At 32.8% G+C, this 22469-nt stretch overlaps 1 protein-coding gene across 6 annotated transcripts in view; it reads right to left on the reverse strand.

Moving 5' to 3' along the window:
• Positions 1 to 22469, reverse strand: part of CHD9 (chromodomain helicase DNA binding protein 9) — a 224831-nt gene that overhangs the window by 39746 nt on the left and 162616 nt on the right. For all 6 annotated transcript variants that reach the window (XM_010856368.1, XM_010856358.1, XM_010856340.1 and 3 more), the window contains 10 exons: positions 21891 to 22134; positions 17926 to 18102; positions 16453 to 16596; positions 16100 to 16355; positions 14708 to 14918; positions 12637 to 12832; positions 11126 to 11293; positions 10243 to 10422; positions 5554 to 5664; positions 354 to 550 (listed from right to left, as the gene is read on the reverse strand). In XM_010856368.1, coding sequence (XP_010854670.1) covers positions 354 to 550; positions 5554 to 5664; positions 10243 to 10422; positions 11126 to 11293; positions 12637 to 12832; positions 14708 to 14918; positions 16100 to 16355; positions 16453 to 16596; positions 17926 to 18102; positions 21891 to 22134 — 1884 coding nt within the window. The remainder of the gene's footprint in view (positions 1 to 353; positions 551 to 5553; positions 5665 to 10242; positions 10423 to 11125; positions 11294 to 12636; positions 12833 to 14707; positions 14919 to 16099; positions 16356 to 16452; positions 16597 to 17925; positions 18103 to 21890; positions 22135 to 22469) is intronic.

Genomic DNA, 22469 nt, shown 5'->3' on the forward strand with positions numbered 1-22469 from the left:
TCTTGTCATTAACAGGATTTACCTAATAGTTTTTTTGTCTCCAATGAATAACATGCAGAATCATGGTAATTTCTAGTATTATTTTATTCAATAATGGATAACAAAATTATCCATTTTGTTACTGAATATGCAAATTTGAGAACAATAAGGAGTTTGACATTAGCAATACATTTATAATTTTAAAATTTAAGGTACTCATCATTCTATTAAATATGTTAAATATATAAATGCATGATACTTTAAAAATAATTTTATTGATTCTAACAAGACAAAAAGTATACTAGAATATAGTATATTTTCCTATAATTTATATACCAGACTACTAACAGTAAACATTAAAAATAATATTTTACCCATAAACTAGCAGATTTTTCTCTACTCTAAAGCATTCAGTTCTTCCATAGCCATTCGAACGCTCACAGGGTCTCCGAAGTTTGGGCTTTTCATCTCCTTCACTTTCGGGTTCAGATAATTCAGCTAACTCGTCTTTTGTGGCACTGAAGGGTCTTGTTTGCTTCCTAATTCTTGGAGTGTCAATAACCAAGCTGTTCTGTAAAATTTAACAGCTATTACTTGAAGGTCCTTTTACTATTGTGCTTCTAACAATATTTTACATTTTTACCTTTCAAGCTGTACCAACGACAAAATAATTACATAAAGCCAGAAGAAAGAAAATACTAACGATTCCATTGACCTACCAAATCAACTTAAAATTTTTAGTATTTCTTTAAAATCCTTATTACCATTTGTCATAAATTCATATTACAATCATAGGATAAAAAGAATTTGGTATATTACTTTATTATTAATCTGAAAATTATTATATTGTGCTTCTACAACCATAAACTATATTTTAAACTGAATTTATGCATCGTAATCATTTTCTTTACCTAATTAATTCATAATTTAATTTAGATTGTCTTCAATTTTTAAAATATACAATGCTAAAGTAAATCTTCATACTTTATCCTATAGATAAGTCCAAAGAAGTGAAATATCCAGAAATACAAATATCGGTCAAAGGGTATACTTTTTTTAATGGATCTGGAATCATGTTTCAGTGTGTTCCAAAAGATTCATACTAATACGCGTGCTGCAGTCCATGGGGTCGCAAAGAGTCGGACATGACTGAGTGACTGAAGTGAACTGAATATACAACAAGCAAGGTAGTAAGTATATGAACCTCACTACGTTCAATGCACTTTGATTCATTCAAAACAACTTAAGTTGACAAACTTACCTTTATTGAGCAATTTCTCTAAATTAGGCACTATGTTATGGGCTGCGGGCGTAGCTGTGACTAAGACAGCTTTCTGCTCAGGAGAAACTGATAGTCTTGAGGATCAGACTAATGTGTAAACAAATGCTTTTCAGGATACAATACGTTATGATACAAGATGGGTACAAAAAAGGCAGAATGATTTACAAAGTAGTGATTCTTGAAAGAGATTTTCAAGAATGAGAAGTAGTTTGCTAGGTATCCAAGAAAGAGATGGCATTATAAGTGACGAAAAGAGCAATGGACCTTGAAAAGGTATTCTCTGTTCAAGTCCTAGAGCAGAAAAGGGTAAAGGGTAGTGGGGGAAGCAGACCAGGCAGGTTCTGCTATCCCACAGTAAGTTATGTACACAGGGCATTGAATTTAACGGGTTATAGAATGTTAGTATGTCATTACTCATGACACTGCTGCTAAGTCGCTTCAGTGGTGTCCGACTTCTGTGAGACCCCATGGACGGCAGCCCACCAGGCTGCCCCATCCCTGGGATTCTCCAGGCATGAACACTGGAGTGGATTGCCATTTCCTTCTCCAATGCAGGAAAGTGAAAAGTGAAAGTGAAGTTGCTCAGTCGTTTCCGACTCTTAGCGACCCAATGGACTGCAGCCCACCAGGTTCCTCCGTCCATGGGATTTTCCAGGCAAGAGTACTGGAGTGGGGTGCCATTGCCTTCTCCGACTCATGACACTAACCTTCTCTATTAAGTTCTTTGACTGCAAACTTACTAGTTTTCCTTTTGTAATTAATAATATTTTGAAAGATATATAGAAGTTTAGCTTCTCCTTATATTTTAAACTAATTTTAGAATTCATCAATAGGGTGGATTAATTGAGATTTTTCATCTCTCTTATTCCTTCTACACTTATTAACTGGCATCTTCTATGTAAGAAAAAGCTGACAAGGACCTAGTGTATAACACAGAGAATTATACTCAATATTTTGTAATAACCTGTAAGGGAAAAGAACCTGAAAAAAAAATGTATTTATAATGGAAATACCTTGTTGTGCATGTGAAACTAAAACAACACTGTAAATCAACTATACTTCAATAAAAATTAATTAAAAACAAAACAAAGAGTTATTCCTTCCCCTGTCCCCCCCAAAAAAACCCTTAGTTTTATTTTCTCAAGTAAATTTACTTTCTCAAGTAAATTTCAAGTTTTTTTTGCCTATAATCTGTAAAGATTTTATTTCTACCTGTGATCAATTTACATTAGCGCTTTTTAAAAAAACTGTTTTACAATGTTGTGTTAGTATCTGCTGTATAACATGAATCAGCTATAATACATCAGCTTTTATATAATAAAAATACTTTCATATATACTTCTGTTACAAATAGTCACCAGTCAGCACCTTTTGCCATTACATAATTTTTTGTCATATATTTAAATATGCCAATTACTTCCTTTGTGATTTCTAATTCAGAATGTTTTCCCATCAAATATTTGATAAAATAGAAATCAGATTTCCTATTTTTCATGTTTTGTTTCAAAAATACATTTACCACAAATTGGAGTTTACTTGGTATAGAGCATATTATTAAAATGCTTCACCAATGCTAACCAATGATTAGCTTCACCAATTCTAATCATGATTATTACATACTTCCTTTTCCTCTAATGCTACTTATTTACATCCTATAAATTGATTTTCTCCTGTTCTTATTCTATTCTTTGCTCTCTATATATTTCTTTCAATATCTTAATTCCTTTATTATACATTAATATACTTTTACATTTTAAACATATATACCCATCTGTCTTCATGATACTTCTTGCTGGAAAATATAAAAAATTTTAAACAATGTATAAATCAGAAAACATAACTGTACAAGTGTTAAATGACTATGTTGTTGTTTAGTCACTACGTCATGTCCAACTCTTTGCAACGCTGTGAACTGTAGCCCACCAGACTCCTCAGTCCATGGGATCTCCCAGGCAAGAGTACTGGAGTGGGTTGCCATCTCCTCCAGAGGATCTTTTCCAACCCATGGATTGATCTGTGCCTCCTGCACTGGAGGGCAAGTTCTTTACTATGGAGCCATCTATATGCTTATATACATTTATTCAAAAAATCCTTACTCTATAAGATTATCTATAAGGTACTATTGATTTGAGCCATATCTATCATCTCTGACCTAAGCTGTCACCACTCTCAACAACTCCCTATGTTCTGACACAAAGCCATTTCTATTTCTGGAACACACTAAGCTTATTTCAACCAGTGGCTCACTACTATTCCCTCTACCTTGCAATTTTATTTCTCATGTCTTTACATTGCTGCCTTGTTCTCATCATTCAAGTCTCAGGACAGATGTCCCCTCAGAGTGATCTCCCTTGACCACTTTACCTAATGCTATCTCCATTCCTTCAGGTATTCTCTACCATCTTACGATTTCATTTTCTTTGGTCTCAGAAATTATCTTATATATTTGTTTACATACCCACCGGAATTTATAAGCCCTATTAAAGCAGCAGTTCATCTGTCTCATTCATTTTAGTCACAGCACAAGAATGGTACCTACTTCACAGTGTGCTCTAGCTGGAGCCAGGCCAAATACACAACTGTCTGTGTATTACCGTTATATACTTTAAAAAAATTATAAACCAAGATCACACTGTAAGTACTGGTCTCTCTCTCTGACTCTCTGAAATTAACTGTCTTATCGTAGGGGGCTTCCCAGGTGGCTGAGTGGTAAAGAATCTACCTGCAATGCAGGAGATGTGGGCCTGATCCCTGGGTGGGGAAGATCCCATGGAGGCTGAAATGGCCACCCACTCCAGTACTCTTGCCGGGGAAATCCCACGGACAGAGGGGCCTGGTGGAAAGAGTCGGACATGACTTAGTGACTAACACATCCTGTTTCAGAGCTCTAAGTGAGTATTTAGGGATTTACATGATGATTTTTACTTAGTGCATTAGATAATATAAAAGTACTGATTAGTTTCTAATTTTTTTCTAAAATGAACAATGCAGTGATGTACATCACTGTACCACATTATCATTAAACATGTGATTATTGCCGAGTCAGATTCCTAAGAGCTGATTTAATATTCTTGAATATTTATTATTTCAGAGGAATTTTTAGATTTTGTTTGGTTATATGAACAAATTGTTAACATTTTTGATTGGGATTGCATTTCTATGTTTAAACTCAAGTTTAAAATGTATAGTTTTTCTAATTGACAAATCTTACAATTAAGTTTGGTAATTCACTTTATTAAAATCATACATGACCAGTAGGTATACCCCTAAGTGTTCTAAATAGTTTTTCTACTATGAAGTAGATTTCCTCTTCCATAATTTTTCTACTTCTGGTAGTACTGATAATTAAGAAGGCTAAATGTCATATTTATCCTCTATCCTGTTAATTCACTAATTCATTAATTTTATAGTGGTTTGCAGATGCCATTGACTTTTTAGGCATATAAACATGCCAATATGCAAACAGTAATATTTTAATAAACATCTCTTTTCTAATTTACTTATTTATAATGTTTCACACAGAATTATACATATTTCCAAAACATATAAACAGTAATGATTACTTGGCAGTCACATTATTCTTCATCATAAAGTTGGATCCCATGTATCAATGCTTAATATAAATTTCTTTAAACCATTTAGCAGTTATTTTGACAGTAGGTAAAACTTACAAACATTGATTCCTATAAATTATTAGACAGATGTCTTTCGAAGTGAAGTTATATTATCAGTTCCATGAATTCTGTGTTAGCTTTTGGCCCTTTCTTAACTCCAAAGGGTTTTAAGTTTAAAAAGCCACTTTCTTTTTTCTTTAAATTTCATAATACTTATTAAGCATAATAGATTCATGTACATAAGCAGAACCGGATTTTAAATTTTTTTAGTTGTCAGAATTTGAAAATGCCACTTTCTTGATTTCTTTTTTCTCCTTTTATAGTTGACTAGATCATGATTAATGAGATCTAACACCAAAAAAGCAAAATGAAGGCTAAAGAGTGAAATAAAAGTAATCCATTATTTGAAGACAATTAGAAAACTTAAAAACGCATTATAATTTTAAGACATAAATGACCTCCAAAATTTAACTCTCCCTGTATTACAACCTAACATGTCAGGTACCTGAAGAATTAAATTGAAGCAGTGCCTAGTAAAATATGTTATCATTTAACTGCCTTGTATCAATTTATTTATGCAGATAAATTTCAGTAAGTACATAGTTGAACACCTTAAAATATTATAATAATAAAGTATTCCAAAAGGTAACTTTTTTTTTAAGGGACGGAAATACTTACTCTACCACTGATGGCGTCTATATCTATTTCTGCCTTTTTCGCCCATTTTTGCCAGAAGTTGGGATCATCTAATGAAATATCTGTTCGGTTTCCAGATGCCACAAAACTTGCCTGAAATACATAATGGTAATTTTTCAAAATCCTTTGAAGCTTAGAGGAAAAATCTATTAAAGTATATCTAAAATCTTATCTCCTCATATTTACTGTGGACAGAATTTGAATTCAGCATATACATACCATGTACACTCAAAGGATGTTCCAAAATGCAGTGATCTGAAACACAGCACAGCATCTGCTTATGGCAAAAAGCTTAATACCAACAGAGGCTGGAGTTTTACGAGCAAAGTCAAAAGAATTATTTAACTTTGGGTAAGCTGGTATCAAATCTTTTTGGTCAAAAAAACCACATGATACAGAATTGATTTTTAAAAATACATGAATATAAAGAAATTAGGTTACAAGAATTTTAAACGTATTTGCCCTATACAGTTAATTTTCTGGTATTTCTTCTCCTTTATTTCCATCCCATTTTTAAGTAGATATGTCTCCTTAAAAATGCAATACAGAAGATGAGAAATAAAGAAAAATGAGTCACTGCCTGTTTTTATTTTAAAAACTCTTTTCCTAACAACAAAAATACTGCATAAGCACTGCAAAAATTAAGAAACTACAGAGGAATAAAAGAAAATAAAAATGATTTATTTTCTTAAATATTATAGAAATTATATAAAATCTTTTAAATAAATCAAACTTTAGACATTATAGTTTGACACTGTGATTCACTAACTGTGATTATCTGCAACTTAAGTTCCTAAAAATAGATATGCTGCTTCAGAGAAAAGTCATCACAGTGCTTTATAAAAATGAAATATGTGGTTAAGATATATAATACTTTAAGAAAAGAGCCTAAACAGTGGCAGATTTTATTTTCATCCTCCAAAATCACTGTGGATGATGACTGTGGCCGCAAAATTAAAAGACACTAGCTCCTTGAAAGAAAAGCTATGACAAACCTAGACAGTGTATTAAAAAGCAGAGACATCATTTTGCCGAAAAAGGTCTAGATAGTCAAAGCTACGGTTTTTCCAGTAGTCATGTACAGATGTGAGAGTTGGATCATAAAGAAGGCTGAACGCCGAAGAACTGATGCTTTTGATGCACTGTGGTGCTGGAGAAGATTCTTGAGAATCCCTTGGAAAGCAAGGAGAGCAAACCAGTTAATCTTAAAAGAAATCAACCCTGAATATTCACTTGGAAGGACTGATGCTGAAGATGAAGCTCCAATACTTTGGCCACCTGAAGGAAAGAGCTGACTCATTGGAAAAGACCCTGATGCTGGGAAAGACTGAGTGCCAGAGGAGAAAGGGGCATCAGGGAATGAGATGTTTGGACGCATCACAAAATCAACGCACTTGAGTTTGAGCAAACTCTGGGAGATAGTAAAGGACAGGAAATCCTGGCAGCCTGCAGTCCATGGGGTTGCAAAGAATGGGACATAACTTAGCAACTGAACAACAAAACTTCTATGAAAATAAATGGAATATAGTCACATAAAACGATTTTCAAAGGAGAATATAATTAGTGAATGACTGTAGGATAATGGCTAATTATCTGAGGTATAATCAAATGATAAAAATCTTCATTTGCATTTCAATGGAACTTTAAAATGCAGAAAATTACACATAGGTAATAGATAACTGAAAGTTTTAACACTGAAAAACTGATGGATGGTATCAAGGAATTAGTGTTGGAAATTCCCAGGCAGTCCTCTGGTTAGGACACTGCACTTTCATTGCTGAAGATGTGGGTTCAATCCCTGGTTGAGGAACTAAGATCCCAGCCCCCTATATCCCCCAAAAGTGTTTACTATATTTAACTAAATCTAGTTAGTCTTATTATGCACCCTGCTCCATATATGTAGTGAAGAAAATCAAAGTGTCAGTCACTCAGTTGTGTCCAACTCTTTATGACACCATGGACTATAGCCCCCCAGTCTCCTCTCTTCATGGGATTATCCAGGCAAGAATACTAGAGTGGGTAGCCATTCCCTTCTCCAGGGGATCTTCCCAAACCAGGGATCGAACCCACGTCTCCTGCATTGCAAGCAGATTCTTTACTGTCTGAGCCACCAAGGAAACTTGTTCCATATATGGAGCTTCTTATCAAAAACTATTTGGAAATGCAAAGAAACATGTACTAGAATTAGTTACCAAAACCACTGAAAACAACTAAGGAACTGAAGTTCTGGAAGTTCTAGGGAAAAGCCAAAAAAAATACCAACTTAATGCCTTAGGTGCCACTACATAGTAGTGCCACATCCTACTATGCCCAATGCCATCAGACAGTGGCATTTCCACACAATTACAGAAATGAAAAATTATAAGTGCAGGCGTATGAGGTACCTCTTCAGCTACTGTAGTGTGTTACCTCTTCAGTAAGCTCTTTTTTCAAATGCAACAATTACTATCTGGTCTGAAGGTTTAAAATAGACACTTAAGTGCTTAAGTATTTCACATTCTTAGAGTACAGCTGGTTATGATTAGACACCTGAGGAAAATAAAACTCACAGAGCACTTTATAGTACGGAAGGAAAAGGTCAAGCATGATTATTACGTTCTCCTTTCAGGACAAGAAAAACTCATCCATGTTAACTGCCCAGGGTCACTAAGCTTCTGAGCCAGAATTCAAGTCTTTGCTGTTCTGACTTTTCATGATTATTAGAATTAACACTCTAAATGAAGATATGCCTTCATTAATTAAAAAATAATTAAGGAGAATATCCTTATGCTTAGTTTAACTAACAAAGGTCATTTCTATGACTAATACCTTTTGGTTAAATTAACTAAACTTCAGATAATTTCAGGCAAGAGGGGGAAAATACATAGTGTGTACATAGTACGTTGACAACTTGAGTAAGGAATCCAAAGGAAACAAGATTCCCAGGAAAGAAGCTAGACCCAGGGTATATCTAACCAATCATGACTAGTTTTACTTCTTAACCTTATACTTCTACAGTATTTCTTGTTTCCACAACACTACTTTCTTCTGCTTTGTTCTCTATTGACTCCCAAATCTGTATCTGTAACTTAGGCAACTCTCCTGGATATCTCTGCTTGGATGCCCTATAAATGTCACAAATATAGCAGCTCCAATATTTTATCTTCTCCATATAAACTTCCTCTTCTGCATTCTCTATTTTACTTTAATGACACCAGAAATAGGGCTAGAAATTGACATTAAAGTTATTTTTGACACCTCCTTCCACAAATTTCTAACTGCTCATCAATTCCTGTTGATTCAAATGGGTCTCCACTGCTCTGGTCAGCCCATCGACACAGCTTACAGAAGTCTCTTATCTGGTCTCTATACTTTCAGTCTTTCACAATTCAATCTCATTCTCTACACTGCTGCTAGAGTTAAATTTCTAAACCAGACACCATTATGTCCATTTTCTGCTTGAAGGGATTTAAAAGCTTTTCAACTGCCTCACGATCAAGTTCAAATTCCTCAAAATGGAATTTTTTTGAGCTTTTCACAATTTAGGTCCAATCTCCCTAACCTTCATTTCATCTCCATTTTAATTTACTCTGCACATCCATACACACCTGCACCACAGTTTTGAAATCTTCCTTGTAGTTTAGCAACATATAGTTCATTTCTGTGGCTTTCTCTTTTTGTAACACAACTAAATTCAAACTTCCTTCCAGAGTCAGCTTAAATGTATTTCCTCTGCAAAGACTTTCTTGATTTGTTGTTCTCCCTTTTTATGCAGAATTAATACTTTCTCTTTTACTCTTTTTCAGTGACTAGAATCCTTTCATTTTAGTATTCCTACCACTTAGTAAAGTACCTGACAACACGATTACATTAGTTTGCTTCCTGAATGCAAGAGGAAAATTTTCATATGAAGACTGATACCATTATTTTTGATGTAGCACCTGGACTACCTGCCATACTACACTAATCTCCATAAAGATGTACAAAGACTTCTGGGTTGGAAGTGGAGAGGGGACAAAGGAAGAAAATGCAGAAAGGAAATAAAGTGTGAAGGAGAAATCTGTATGAATCACTATAGGTGGGACAGAATACTGCAATAAAAAACTCTTTAGAAGAACACAAGATATACGTTTACCAGCAGGGAGGCGGGGGAGGGAAGAAGGGAAGAGGGTGGGTGTAAAGGCAGCTAGTACATTTTAAAAATGTTTTCCCCAAATAGGAATGTTAAAATAATATTTATTTTCAATACACAAACTTCATCTTATTCTCCCTAAACTTCATTTAAACACTTAAAATCAAATTAGAAATCCTTTCTCTCCTTTAAGTACTCTAAATTATTATAAGTTAATGTAAAATGATTTAACCTCCTACACTGTTACTTATATTTTTCTCTAATTTTCACATGTATGTTCTTTCATTTCTTAATTTAACTTCTACTCTAATTAATACTTAGAACCATTTCTAGTTATGAACCCCTACTCCATCCATTTCACTAGCATAAGAATACATGTGAAATTTGATATGAGAGAGCAGATAAAAATGAAGGAAAAGAATATATTACCTACTTCTTTTGAGTAATTCTATTTAAATATTAAGTAGGTGCTCCTCAAATAATAGTAAAGTAAAAGACCGTTAAAATTTTTTTAGGAGAGAACACTATAAGTATAGTTATAAAATATCACTCACTGTTACCTTGGCAAATGTTGACCCACGTCCTTCTGATTCAATTGTAATGGTTTTTGTACGACGTAGTAAAATCTGATCAATATCTTCTTCACAGAATTTAGAGCCTTCATCTTCTTCTTCCATAATGGCACCATAAGCACCTCTTCGAAGCAGATCTTCTATTTCCTTTTTGGAAAGCTGTTGAATCTAAAGAGTAAAAATTTTGGTAATAATTCTGTAAAGTTCATAAAATGAGAAAGTATCCCTAAAGAACATTAAAAACCAAAGAAGTCATGTTTAAGTTGCATTTTGGGCTTGGGGAGTACCAAGAGAATTCTCTGAAGAACATACTGAAGTTGTTGACTCCACTGTCTTTAAACCAAGATCTGCCATTTGCCCATGATAACTTCAGTTAAAACAAAGCCTCTGGGGCAGGTAATCTTTCAAGGTTCTTTTTAGTACTAGAATCCAGTAGTTGTTATAATCACAAGGTACAAAAAAGATTTTGAGGGGAAAAATGCCAAAAACATCATTTATAACAAGACAAAGCCAAAGGTAGTAGTTTAGCCCTAAAGAGACCAGTTTGAAAACTTTTTCATAGAAAAAATGTGGAAAAACAAGGAATTCTATTTTGACGTGTCATAATACAAACATCTTGAAAAAGAAGAATTTCTTCTTTTCAGAGTAGTGAATCCTACTCTTAGGATTCACAAATATTGGAGCTATACAGACAGAACAGGTTCCAAAAGTGTTACCTAATAAATACAGCTCTATTCTGAAATTCCTCCTTACATAAAAATATCTACTTAGTGTTCAATATGGGTCAAAATTAAATAATATGCTATCTGGGGTTTAAATTAAATGTAAACAAAAACAGGAAAACTCCAAGTAAAGAAGAAAATATACATACACCACCAACATTACTTTCTCTTCCACTCATGCTCTGTAACACAGCCTTATCTAGACCCAGCTTCAGACTGGCTCGGTCAAACATCTCTCTTTCATATGAGTTACGAGTCACCAGTCGGTAGACTTTAACTGCTTTATTCTGACCAATTCTATGGCAACGAGCTTGGGCCTGTAAAAAATGAAACGTTATAGATTCAATTTATTTTATAAAATAGCACAAAAGGCATTACACATTAAGCTATCTTGAAGGAATATAAAAATATGTATAAGAATATTTTAGAAACTCCTGCTACTGAACTGCATATAACCTGTCTCTGGAAATGAAGGCAGAGCTTACTAAAATGAGAAATGATTCCAAAATCAGCAATAAATTAAAATTTAAATGTATATTTCAGAGAATATGAATCCATGAAGAAATATCACAATCAGCAATGAGTTAAAATTTAAACTATGCTGGAGAACATAAATCCATGAAGTAATACTATTTCTTAAAGAGCGTGTCATCAATATAACTCTAGACAGGAACATAAATTCTATGAACAAACTTTTTTAGCCGCTGGCTTTAAACATAAATTTTAACTCTAAATTTCTAGTTTTTTTTTCTCCCTGCTACATTATCAACAATTCTTTCAATATATTTTAGTTAAGCTGGGTAATTCTGAGAGGGCTAAAACCTTAAGGTGAATAACTTTGGAGGCCTAAATTTTACTTAAACATGCAAAGAACAAATTATCTAATATGTAGACATTTTGAAAGTAAAGACAGCAGAGATTACGTAAGAGCTTCATATATTATCTCAAATTCCTACTGAACTTAAAATCTGTCTGATAAATTTTGAACTAGATTATACAAATGAAAGGTTAAAACATTATTGCTTATTAAGTCAGGTATATTCAGGTATATTCTCAAGAATAATATCAATTACAGTACTACTGAGACTACTATGAACAATAAAAGAAGCATTTCTCCAATACTTTGTTCTCATGTAGTATCCTTCCTAGAAACACATTTTCTGTAAACTCTGACTCATTGTAACCACTAATTAATATTCCCATACTTCTATGAAGTTCAAGTAGTCTTAATTTAAATGTATACATTAATTTTCTCTAGTATTTCATAAAAAGCAAATTCAATTATGTCTCAATTCTATGCATACTACATTATGCAATGATTAAAAAGATGAAATCAGAAGTAAGCACTTATTTTTAAAAAAGTAAAATAAGCTATTCTTAAACTTATTCTATGCATTTCACAAATATATGATATATTTTAAACAATTAAATATTATACTCAAGTAGGTAAGCCATTTTTAGAAGATATGTAATCTAAATAAGTATATTTTATTATATTTTATTGTCATTAAATTAAAATAAAATAATTTCATCTATTTTATTTGGCACTGATATTTCTTAGGGAAACATACATGTTAATTGTTCAAATAAAAATAAAACAGGTTATCAAAGATAACTATGGAAATTTTAAAAAATTCTCTTAGCCAGGGAATTTGTTTACCTGAAGGTCATTTTGAGGATTCCAATCAGAATCAAAAATTATACATGTATCAGCTGCAGTTAAATTGATGCCCAATCCACCAGCTCGGGTACACAGAAGAAAGACAAATCGATCCGAATCAGGTTTACTAAATCGATCTATAGCAGCTTGTCGAAGATTCCCTCTGACTCTTCCATCAATTCGCTCATATAAATATCTATCAAGTGAAATGCAATAAATTTAGACAGATGGATATAATGAAAATAAAGGCATTCTATCAAATTGACAGACACATAGCTATCAGTTTTGCTGCAACATTAATGTTTACTACAAAATTAAGAAGTGATATTACCCCAACTAGTTTCTATGGTTTTATAATTCTCAGTGTTTGTGCTAAACAGGAAACACAAAATAATATAAAGTTACAAAATCTCTGCATTACTGGATGTACAGGTAAAAAGCTTTACAATTAATATACTTTACTGATCTAACTGGGCTTCCCAGGTGGTGCTAGAGGTAAAGAACCTGCCTGCCAACGAGACGTGGATTTGATCCCTGGGTCAGGAAGATCCCCTGGAGGACGGCATGGCAACCCACTTCAGTATTCTTGCCTGGAGGATCCCATGGACAGAGGACCCTGGTAGGCTACAGTCCATAGGGTCGTAGAGTTGGCAGGACTGAAGTGACTCAGCATGCATGCACCAATCTCACTATAACAAGTGATTTTTTTTTGGTGGGGGTCAAGAAGCAAAGGTTTAAATAAAACTTGATACAAGATTTTTCTGTACCTTAATCATGTTACTCTCTCAATTGATATACTTGCTTGTAAACTGTAATTTATTAACAGCAAACTACAATGCTAATTCTTCAAAGTCATCACTGCCAAATAATTAAATTTTAACTTCTTTTATCCTTCCTCATTTAACATAAAACTGAGAAATTGCTAGACATCAATAAATATAAAATACATAAAGACTTTGGAACTAGAAGAGGAATACACATGACTCTTGCCACACCTCTTCTGGTTTAAGACACTTCTTTCCACCTATAATTAAGTCTTATCAGCAGTTGCACTATTATCTCTGGGGCCTGTGAATGGGGGAGTGTGACTCCTAATACTGTTACTTCTGGATCAAAGAAATCTGAGGTTTTCTATGAAATTCATCTTAAGTCAAATTTATCTTTATCTTATAAAGTTCTTTGTGTAAAGACATCAAGAAAATGCAAGAATGGCTATTTTAAGACTATTGCAATTTAATCCTCCTTCTACTTGGTATAAAACGGAGCATACAAATTTTGGAATAAGACTAAATGAGAGAACACTGACACTAAAAGCGGAACTGAAAACAAAATGAAAAATAAAAATGTACTATAAAATATCTGAAAATATAAACTAGCATAGACTGATCTTTACTTATTAATAAGGGTCAAAATATCATAAACTAAAATTACAGCTGAATCTTCAGATTCTCTTTGATATTAATGTGTTGATTTCTAGTTGGCCCACAAATACTCTGATAAATATCTTACTTATCTAAATACTGATTAGATATTATTGCAGAGATTATCTTACTATACATCAAAAAACCAAACCAAAACAAAAAAACCACATTAAACACATGAGAAAAGGTGAAAGCAAGAGCAAATATTATACAGTGTACAATAAGTCAAAGTCCAGCAAGTTCAGGTTCTAATTTTAACACTGAAAAAGATCTGAAAAAGGATCTTGAATCATTTTCTTTAATTTTGAAGACGGTTATTAAATCCATTTAAAATGTCGCTACTACAAGGTTAACAAACACATCAAATAAAATGTAACCTAATACACCCATCAATAGGTCAGCAAATATCTGTCAATGTGCAAAATTTTCTTAGTCTCATTAGCCCTGTCTACTATTGCAAAATATGTAGGTTAGGAAAACCTGATATATAATCTTAAACAATCTTTATGTACAGATTTAAATGGATTCTAATCTACGTAAAAAGGAAGACTTGAGTAAAGTTGGGTTACAGTAAACCATTCTGCAGAAACTTTAATACCATACACTTAGCGTACTTTATAGTATAATTCATGGTGAATTACATGCCTTACCTTTTATGTATAAGATAGTCCTCCAGGATATCAAGGCAGCGTACCATTTGAGAGAAGATGAGCACTTTATGACCTCCTGCTTTCATTTTGGGAAGCAATTTATCAATAAGGACCAATTTACCAGCAGACTGGATCATTGCTTGAAGATGAAAATCAGAAGCAGCTGGATTATATGTATCTCTAAATTCTCCAAGTATTTTCTCCTCAGCACCTGTAAAAAAAATATAAGAAAATAGCATCAACACACAAATGCAGATACTCTCAACTACTTTCTTTTTAAATTAGTGATCTTCTGTGCTTCTTTAACACATTAAATTTTTCTAATGTAGGTACTAGAACACCAGCCTATAATTCCACTGAGGATAAAGACAGTGTCTTAAGCATTTTTTTAATCTCCCAAGATAACTGGCATAATGTCTTACATAAATTTATGTTTGTTAAATGTTGAATGGATGTTCTTAGGTTAAGAATTAGTGAAAACACAGTTCTATCCTAAGTGAGTAAACACAAACTTTTAAATAAATTTCTAGTATTTAAAAACCAATACAACAGTCATTACCACTGCAAGGTGATCATAACCTAGATGTGTCTATAGGCATCCTGCTTGCCATCAAAACAAGCAAACAGGAAAAATTAAAAGGGAAGTCAAGTTTGACCACACTTCTCCTATAGTCTAGATTAGCATTAAGGGTGCTCTCCTTCCCTACAGCCTGTCTAGCTATAAGAGTACCAGAACTGCAAGCAAGTTAGATACTGGCCTAAGAAATAGCTTGTCTTGCATAAAGAGTATACTCCCAGGAAGTATACTCTTTATATATATATATATATATAATATATATCTTTATATATATATATATATCCATATATATCTATCTTTATATATATATAATATCTATCTATCTATATATATATACTGTTTATATATACTCCCAGGAAGTAAAAATACTCAACTGTACAGACAGATCATTAATAAAGGAGCTAACAAGACCTTGTTATCAGAGCACACAAATTTAGAGACAATAACTAGTGTATCCAGACTGAAAAGAAACTAGGAAGAAAAATGTAAATTCAGAGATTCAAACATGGGCTTTACTGTCTTTGTCCATAAGGAGGATTAAGCTGGTGGAGGAACTGCACTCCACGTTAGACTGATCACGTCTCCTGCTTTTGTAATCTGGTAATGCTAACATGGGACACTGTTACGAAGCAGCTCACACTGCCCCCGACTCTGGAACAACTGTAATCCCACAGAACACCAGGGTGGACAGTCACAGGGTCAGTGCCTTTCCTTGTAGCAGCTACTACACCTGTGTTACTTTTATTGAGCATTTGTTATTTTTTCATGAGTATCTGTTGAAAGCAAAGGATTTCTTTGCAATCCTTTTCGACTACCTTTGATAAGATACGGGTGATTACAGCACTTCCTGAGCTCCATCATGGTATTGACTAAGTTGGGTACATTAGTCTGCCCTGCTCCTTTGGATAAAAATGAAAAGTTCTTCTCCAGAATAGCCCGGTAGTATTTTTTCTGAATGTTAGTAAGTTCTACTTCAATGATGGTTTCTTCCTTAGGTGCCAACTTCTTTTCCACATCTTCTTTCAATCGTCTCAACATCATTGGTTTCAAGATAGCCTGAAGTTTCTGCACCTGCATAAAAAATGATGGACAATATAGGTAGCATACACATGCATAATTACAATGAGAAGAGATTTGATGTACCTATCTACAAAGACTAATAGGATACCTGTTCCTCTGTTTTCAGATCCCCAAATTCTTGCATAAACGTTGATTCAGAAGGAAACCTTAGGGGCTCCAGAAAGTGAAGAAGACTGAATAGTTCTTCAACTGTATTTTGGAGAGGTGTGCCAGTCAAAAGCACCTTGTGTTCCTATATAAAGAAAGAACATCATGCCAATATCATATACTATCAAGTCCATCTCGATCAGCATTGTGCTAAGATGATATGAAAGTTGATATAGATTATCAAATGTTTCCATGTTTTTGAAAAGCAAACATTTTTCTGACCATAATTCAAGAATCAACTCAAAATATATCTCTACCCACTCATCTTCATTAATTGACTCTGCATTATTCTCATAATAGCTTACTTTGTCTGCTATTAATTTTTACCTATTGGTTTTAAAAGAAAAATAGTAAATAATTAAAAGTTTATTTTTAGGTTTTTATTCAAGGAAACAGACAAATTCTTGAGGGGTACTTAGCCATTCTTGGTATGGTAATTAGTATACAAAACAGTGCTCATTCTTTACAATTTAGCAGATCATCATTTGACTTCTTACAAAAGAACAAGTTCTTACATCATTAAAGTAACAATCCAACAATGTGAAAGGCTGACTGGAATATTTCTGAGCTAGAAATGCATTACAAATTAAACGTAATAGTAACAAAAGGAAATAAAAATATTTTAGTGATACTAGTATAAAGTATTTAAAATCTGATTTGAAAATACCTCTAAATTCTTAAGCAAAATATTTCTATATGTATCTGCATGTCTACGTAAGTATTTGATGTTAGTAAATAGTCTAGACTGATATATACCAATCTGTAAATACTGGAGTAAGGAGTGGAGAGTACGAGTGGGCATGGATGAAGACTATGAAGGAGCACTTTACTGTTTTACTTGATGTAGTTCTGTACTTTATGCAGTTCTTTTACTTAATGTAGTTCTGTGCAAATGTACTTGAGTCATTTGTTCAAGTGCTCACGTACTAATTATGTGATGCTAATTAAATCGAAATGTTAAAAAACACAAAATACTTTGATTTGAAAGCAAACACATTAATAAGATGACTTTCAAAAATCCCATTAACTATAATAAATACATGCAGATACTTTATTCCTCTATGATAAAATGATCTGAATAATATTTTAACTTTGGTGAAAGGGCTTTTTATTGAGGAATTTAGCCTTAAAACTTATATTTTTCTTTTCAATAGGACACTCTTCAAAGGTTTTCCTCTCTTTTTAAATTACAAAATTACTAAAGCTTTTAAGAGAAAAGTGCTAAAAAATTTAAGTCTTAGAAAACAGATGAGATTTTTTCCCCTTACTAATTAAAGCAAAATAATCTTAATTATCAGATAGAAATTAGAAATCTGTATTTTAAAATTAAAAAAATAAATAAGTTTTTGGCACTAGCTCTTTTTACTATGTAGCTAAGAAATGGAAGTCATTAAAATGACATTAAGTCACTTACCAGATTCATGAGTTTCAGACCTTCTAGAAGTTTACAGTTTTTATTTTTTAACCTATGTGCTTCATCAATAATTACACATCGCCATTCAATTGCATTAAGCTCTCCACAGCCTCCAAGAATCATTTCAAAAGTGGTGATGATGGCTTGGAATCTGTAAGCTCCTCGAATAATACGCCCCTAGAAATTTATTACCAAATGTAATAATTTGCTAGAATGTCTTGATCATAATTTTTAATTCCTATCAAGCAGCATACAAATCACTTAATGACATTTGCTATAAAACTATTTTCCATAGAAATTTTTATATATGCAGAGATACTCCCTTAAAATGAGGAACCTTAGCATTAAAACTATTAGATTGTAGTTTTCAAGAATGTTGTCAAAAATTTTGCCAAAACAATGATACAATTAATTATATCCAAAAAAGTATTCCTTGATAAGACATTTGATAATTTTTAAGAATCTTATTAACAATGTTAAGTCAAAAAAGAAATGCTTATTATAAAATCTAGCCAAATAAATTTCAGTGTTTATGTTTATTATTTATATCTATGACTCCACACATATAATGGCAAATAAGTAGTAAATATAAAAACTGGCCACTCATGTCATTTAGTTAGCAAGTATTTATTGGGTGTTTATGTGCCAGACTCTGTTCTAGCTGCACGAGATAGAGCAGTAAACAAGACAGACAAAACGAATTATCCAATTGGAACTTACATTCCAATTACTCAAATATAGAACATAGCCATTAAGGAAAAAAGAAACCCCAAGATTAAAAAACAAAATCAAAGAAATTATGTTAGAAAGTAATAAAGGTCACAGACTCAAATAACACAGGGATGTGTATGGGAAGTATGGGCTTGGAGGTGACCATTCCAACTCTATTTACAATGGCTGGGAGGCCATCACTAAGAAGTGACATTTGAGCCAAGTCCTGAAGATCAGGGAGGAAGGCATGTTGATATCTAGAGATCTGGACCAGGAAGCATTCTTGGTAGAAATAGAGAATGTGAATGCCATAACATGGGAATATCTTTGGCAGTATTCAAATATTAGCAAGAAATCCAGTGAGACTAAAATCCAATGAATGGAGGGCATGAGGCTGTATAGGGTCTTGAAAGCTGTGGTGAGGACTCTTGGCTTTTACTTTGAGCAAGAAGCTATTAGAGGGTTTTGAGACAAGAAGTATCATGATTTGACATATTTTAAAAGAATTCCTTGGCTGTTCTGGTAAAAAATAGTCTGAAAAAGGCCAAGGACAGGATCATAGAAACCAGTTAAGAGGCTGTTGTAGTAATTCAAACAAGAGATCATCAATGGAGGCCATGAGATTTGGAGGCCTCCATCATCAATGGAGGCCAGTTCTGGATTTAATTTGAAGGTGGAACCAACAGGATGTACTAACGGATAGGAATGGAGTGAGTTTAAGAGAGGATTCAAGTTTTGACTAAACTTTTGGGATCAAACAACTAGAAGCTGGGGTTGCCATTTACTACCACGAGGAAATGTAGGATTTCAGTTTTGGACATGTTATGTTTGAGATGTCTATTAGATATTCAAGTGGAGTAACTGAGTAGGCATTTGCATATGACTCGAATTTAGGAAAGAGGTTAGAATTGTTGATATAGATTTGGGAGTTTCCAGCAGTACAGATGGTAATTAAGTTGTGTGACCGAATAAAATCTCTGATGGAATGAGTACAGATATAAAAAGTAGAAGACTGAGCCCTGGGTCACCCCCAAGTTTAGATAAGACAAGAAGGAATCACTTAAAGGGGGTTTCAAAAGGAAAGTGATATAGGAACAGAATAAAGTTCTAGATTCCAAGTGAAGACAATGTTTAAATGGCATTGAAAACTATAAACTATTAGGAGAAATGAAGGGCTAAGAAAATCATGTGATCTGATTTAGATTTTTAAATTCCTATCAACTTAAATTACAGTAATTTTAGAACAATTCATATTGATTGCATACACTGGCCATTAAGCTGAACAATAACTCCAGTAGAATATTAGAATAGGTACAAAATATAAGTCTACACAGCTCTAAAAACCCAGGATATGATGCATTCAGTTTCAGGGGTATTGTACTGTTTAAAAACAAAGGTTCTTGAGTCTGACTTGAGTTTATTAATACCAGTTTTGCTCTGTGATTTTAGGAGAAACAGTATCACTTCTTTTTACTTCAGCTTCCTCATTTGTAAATGAGGAAGATATCACCTATTTACAGGGTAGCTATTACAAAGATTACATGAAATACTACATGCAAACTGTTTAGCATAATACATGGCACATGGGAAATACTCAATAAATGTCTGTAGATATTAGTGTTATTATCTATTACTTTTTCCAGTGCAATTCAGAAAATTACAGCATAATTTTGCCATTTCTGTGATTTCAAATTATTTAATAATTTGGAAAAAAGCAGAAGTTAAATGTTCATTTAATTAAAAAATATATATATTTGAAAGAGTTTAATCTGAAAGTTATTTCTATATTTAAAGTATAGATCTATTTATCTCGTTACATGAGACATCCTTAACTCTTGAAATTTTAAACCCTTCACACAATATTCTAGAATGTATAACATTTACCATAAAATATAATTTATTACATACTATTCAGTTTATAACACATCAGGAATGTTTCAGCTTTCTGGCTATCACATTTATACCAAACTCATGAAATACATATTAAATCTTAAACTTCTAATATTTTAAAAATACCTTAAAAAAGCTAGAGTAAATGGTTTTAATGATATTATACAGCTCTAAAATTCTACAAATGTCCAATTAAGAATAATAAAACACTACGGAAGGAAATCGAACAACTTAAGTTGTCATAGGCTCCAAAAATGCAAAGTTGATAATTTTCAGTAGAACTGATTACAGACATGCCTAATTTCACAGAAATCTAATTGTTTCAAACATTAAAGTAGAAGAAAGTTAATTTTACTGATATTCAGCCTTAACTAAATAGAAAATCAGTTATAATTGGTAGGCAAAAGTAAAAGGCTATGCACTTTATCTTACCTTAACCTATACCATATCTCATGACCTGGCCGTATGTTATAATGATCCTTATAAAATGTTAAGAATCAGTAAAAGAAAATAAAATATTAAGGTACTTACTGAGGCAGAGTGCCATAATCTTTTCTAATGAAACAACACAATTTTGTGTGAAATGTGTTTTAGTTAACTTTGTTTCTTATTTCTTAGTAAAAGTTTCACCTAGGAAGAGTCAAACTACTACTAAAAACTGCAACTTGGCATTTCATGTTTTCTAAACTTAACCTTCTGCTAGGAAATTCTTTCATATAATGTCATCTCAATTTTATGATCTGTATATTTAGCAGAAAAAGAGGTATCCCTTCCTAAAGAAAAGTGGTCAAAGTAAAATGGAAAATATTCCTCTAGAATATGGAGAAGAAAACCATCAAAGCAAAGGAAGAAAGACACAGAGGTATGTGTGTACCAGTATACAAAACAACCCAAAATGTCTAACATCAAAACTCAATGAACACACAAGACAACCTACAGTTTCACCCAATGGGCATTCAGACCCATGGTGGTCAGTGAAGAAGTAAATTTTTTAAATGGAGGGAAAAAACCGGAAGATGATCAAAGAGACAGTTATTATTTTTAAAATAAATTTAATGTGTATTTAAAACAATTAATAAAACAATTATTCTAGCTAAAAAATTAAGTAGAAAATCAAATTTGTACATTTGTATAAATCAGCATACTTCCTTCCAGTAAACTACAGTGTGAACTTGCCTACTTTGGTCATTTCTTTCTTCAGCTACTAAAATTTATTGTAAAATAAATATGATGAATAAAGAAATCAAACTAAGATCTAAGTAGGCAATTAAAATCTATCACAAATTTGAAAGTAATTAATATGTAATGCTTATCTTTTTAAAATCTGACCTTTCAAACAACAAACAAAATCACCAATAACACACCTGTGAGTCCCTGAAGTACATCTCATATTGCTGTATCATTTGTCTGCTAATCAGGCTCCCATGATAAACCACAACATTAATATCAGTCCACGTACGAAATTCTCTCTCCCAGTTTGCAATAGTAGAAAGTGGAGCAATAATCAGGAAAGGTCCTCTTATACCAGTCAGAAGGATTTCGTAGAGGAATGTAATTGATTGAATGGTTTTGCCAAGACCCATTTCATCTGCTAAAATGCAGTTTCGTCTGAAATAAACAAATATATTACCCATGTATATTTTGGGTTTTCTGTATACTACAATGTTTTAAAAGATAAATATAAAAAAAGCAGAGAGATCAGGTTAAAATACTTGCATTTATAAAAACGTGAAAGTTTCTGAAGTGCAGATTTGGTTAAAGATTATAATTTTATTATAGTATTGCAAAGGGAAAACTATAGATTTTTTTGTAGCTCCAAAATAAAGATACCACCTGTTAGATACTTGAGTTTTTAAAAGAACAAAATGGCAAGAACAAAGCAAACTAAATGTTATTTATTCAGGAAACATTTATTAAATGCCTTCTTATCTCAGGGATATATA

The sequence above is a fragment of the Bison bison genome, unplaced genomic scaffold (assembly GCF_000754665.1).
Source record: "Bison bison bison isolate TAMUID 2011002044 unplaced genomic scaffold, Bison_UMD1.0 scf7180017854266, whole genome shotgun sequence".
NCBI lineage: Eukaryota > Metazoa > Chordata > Mammalia > Artiodactyla > Bovidae > Bison > Bison bison.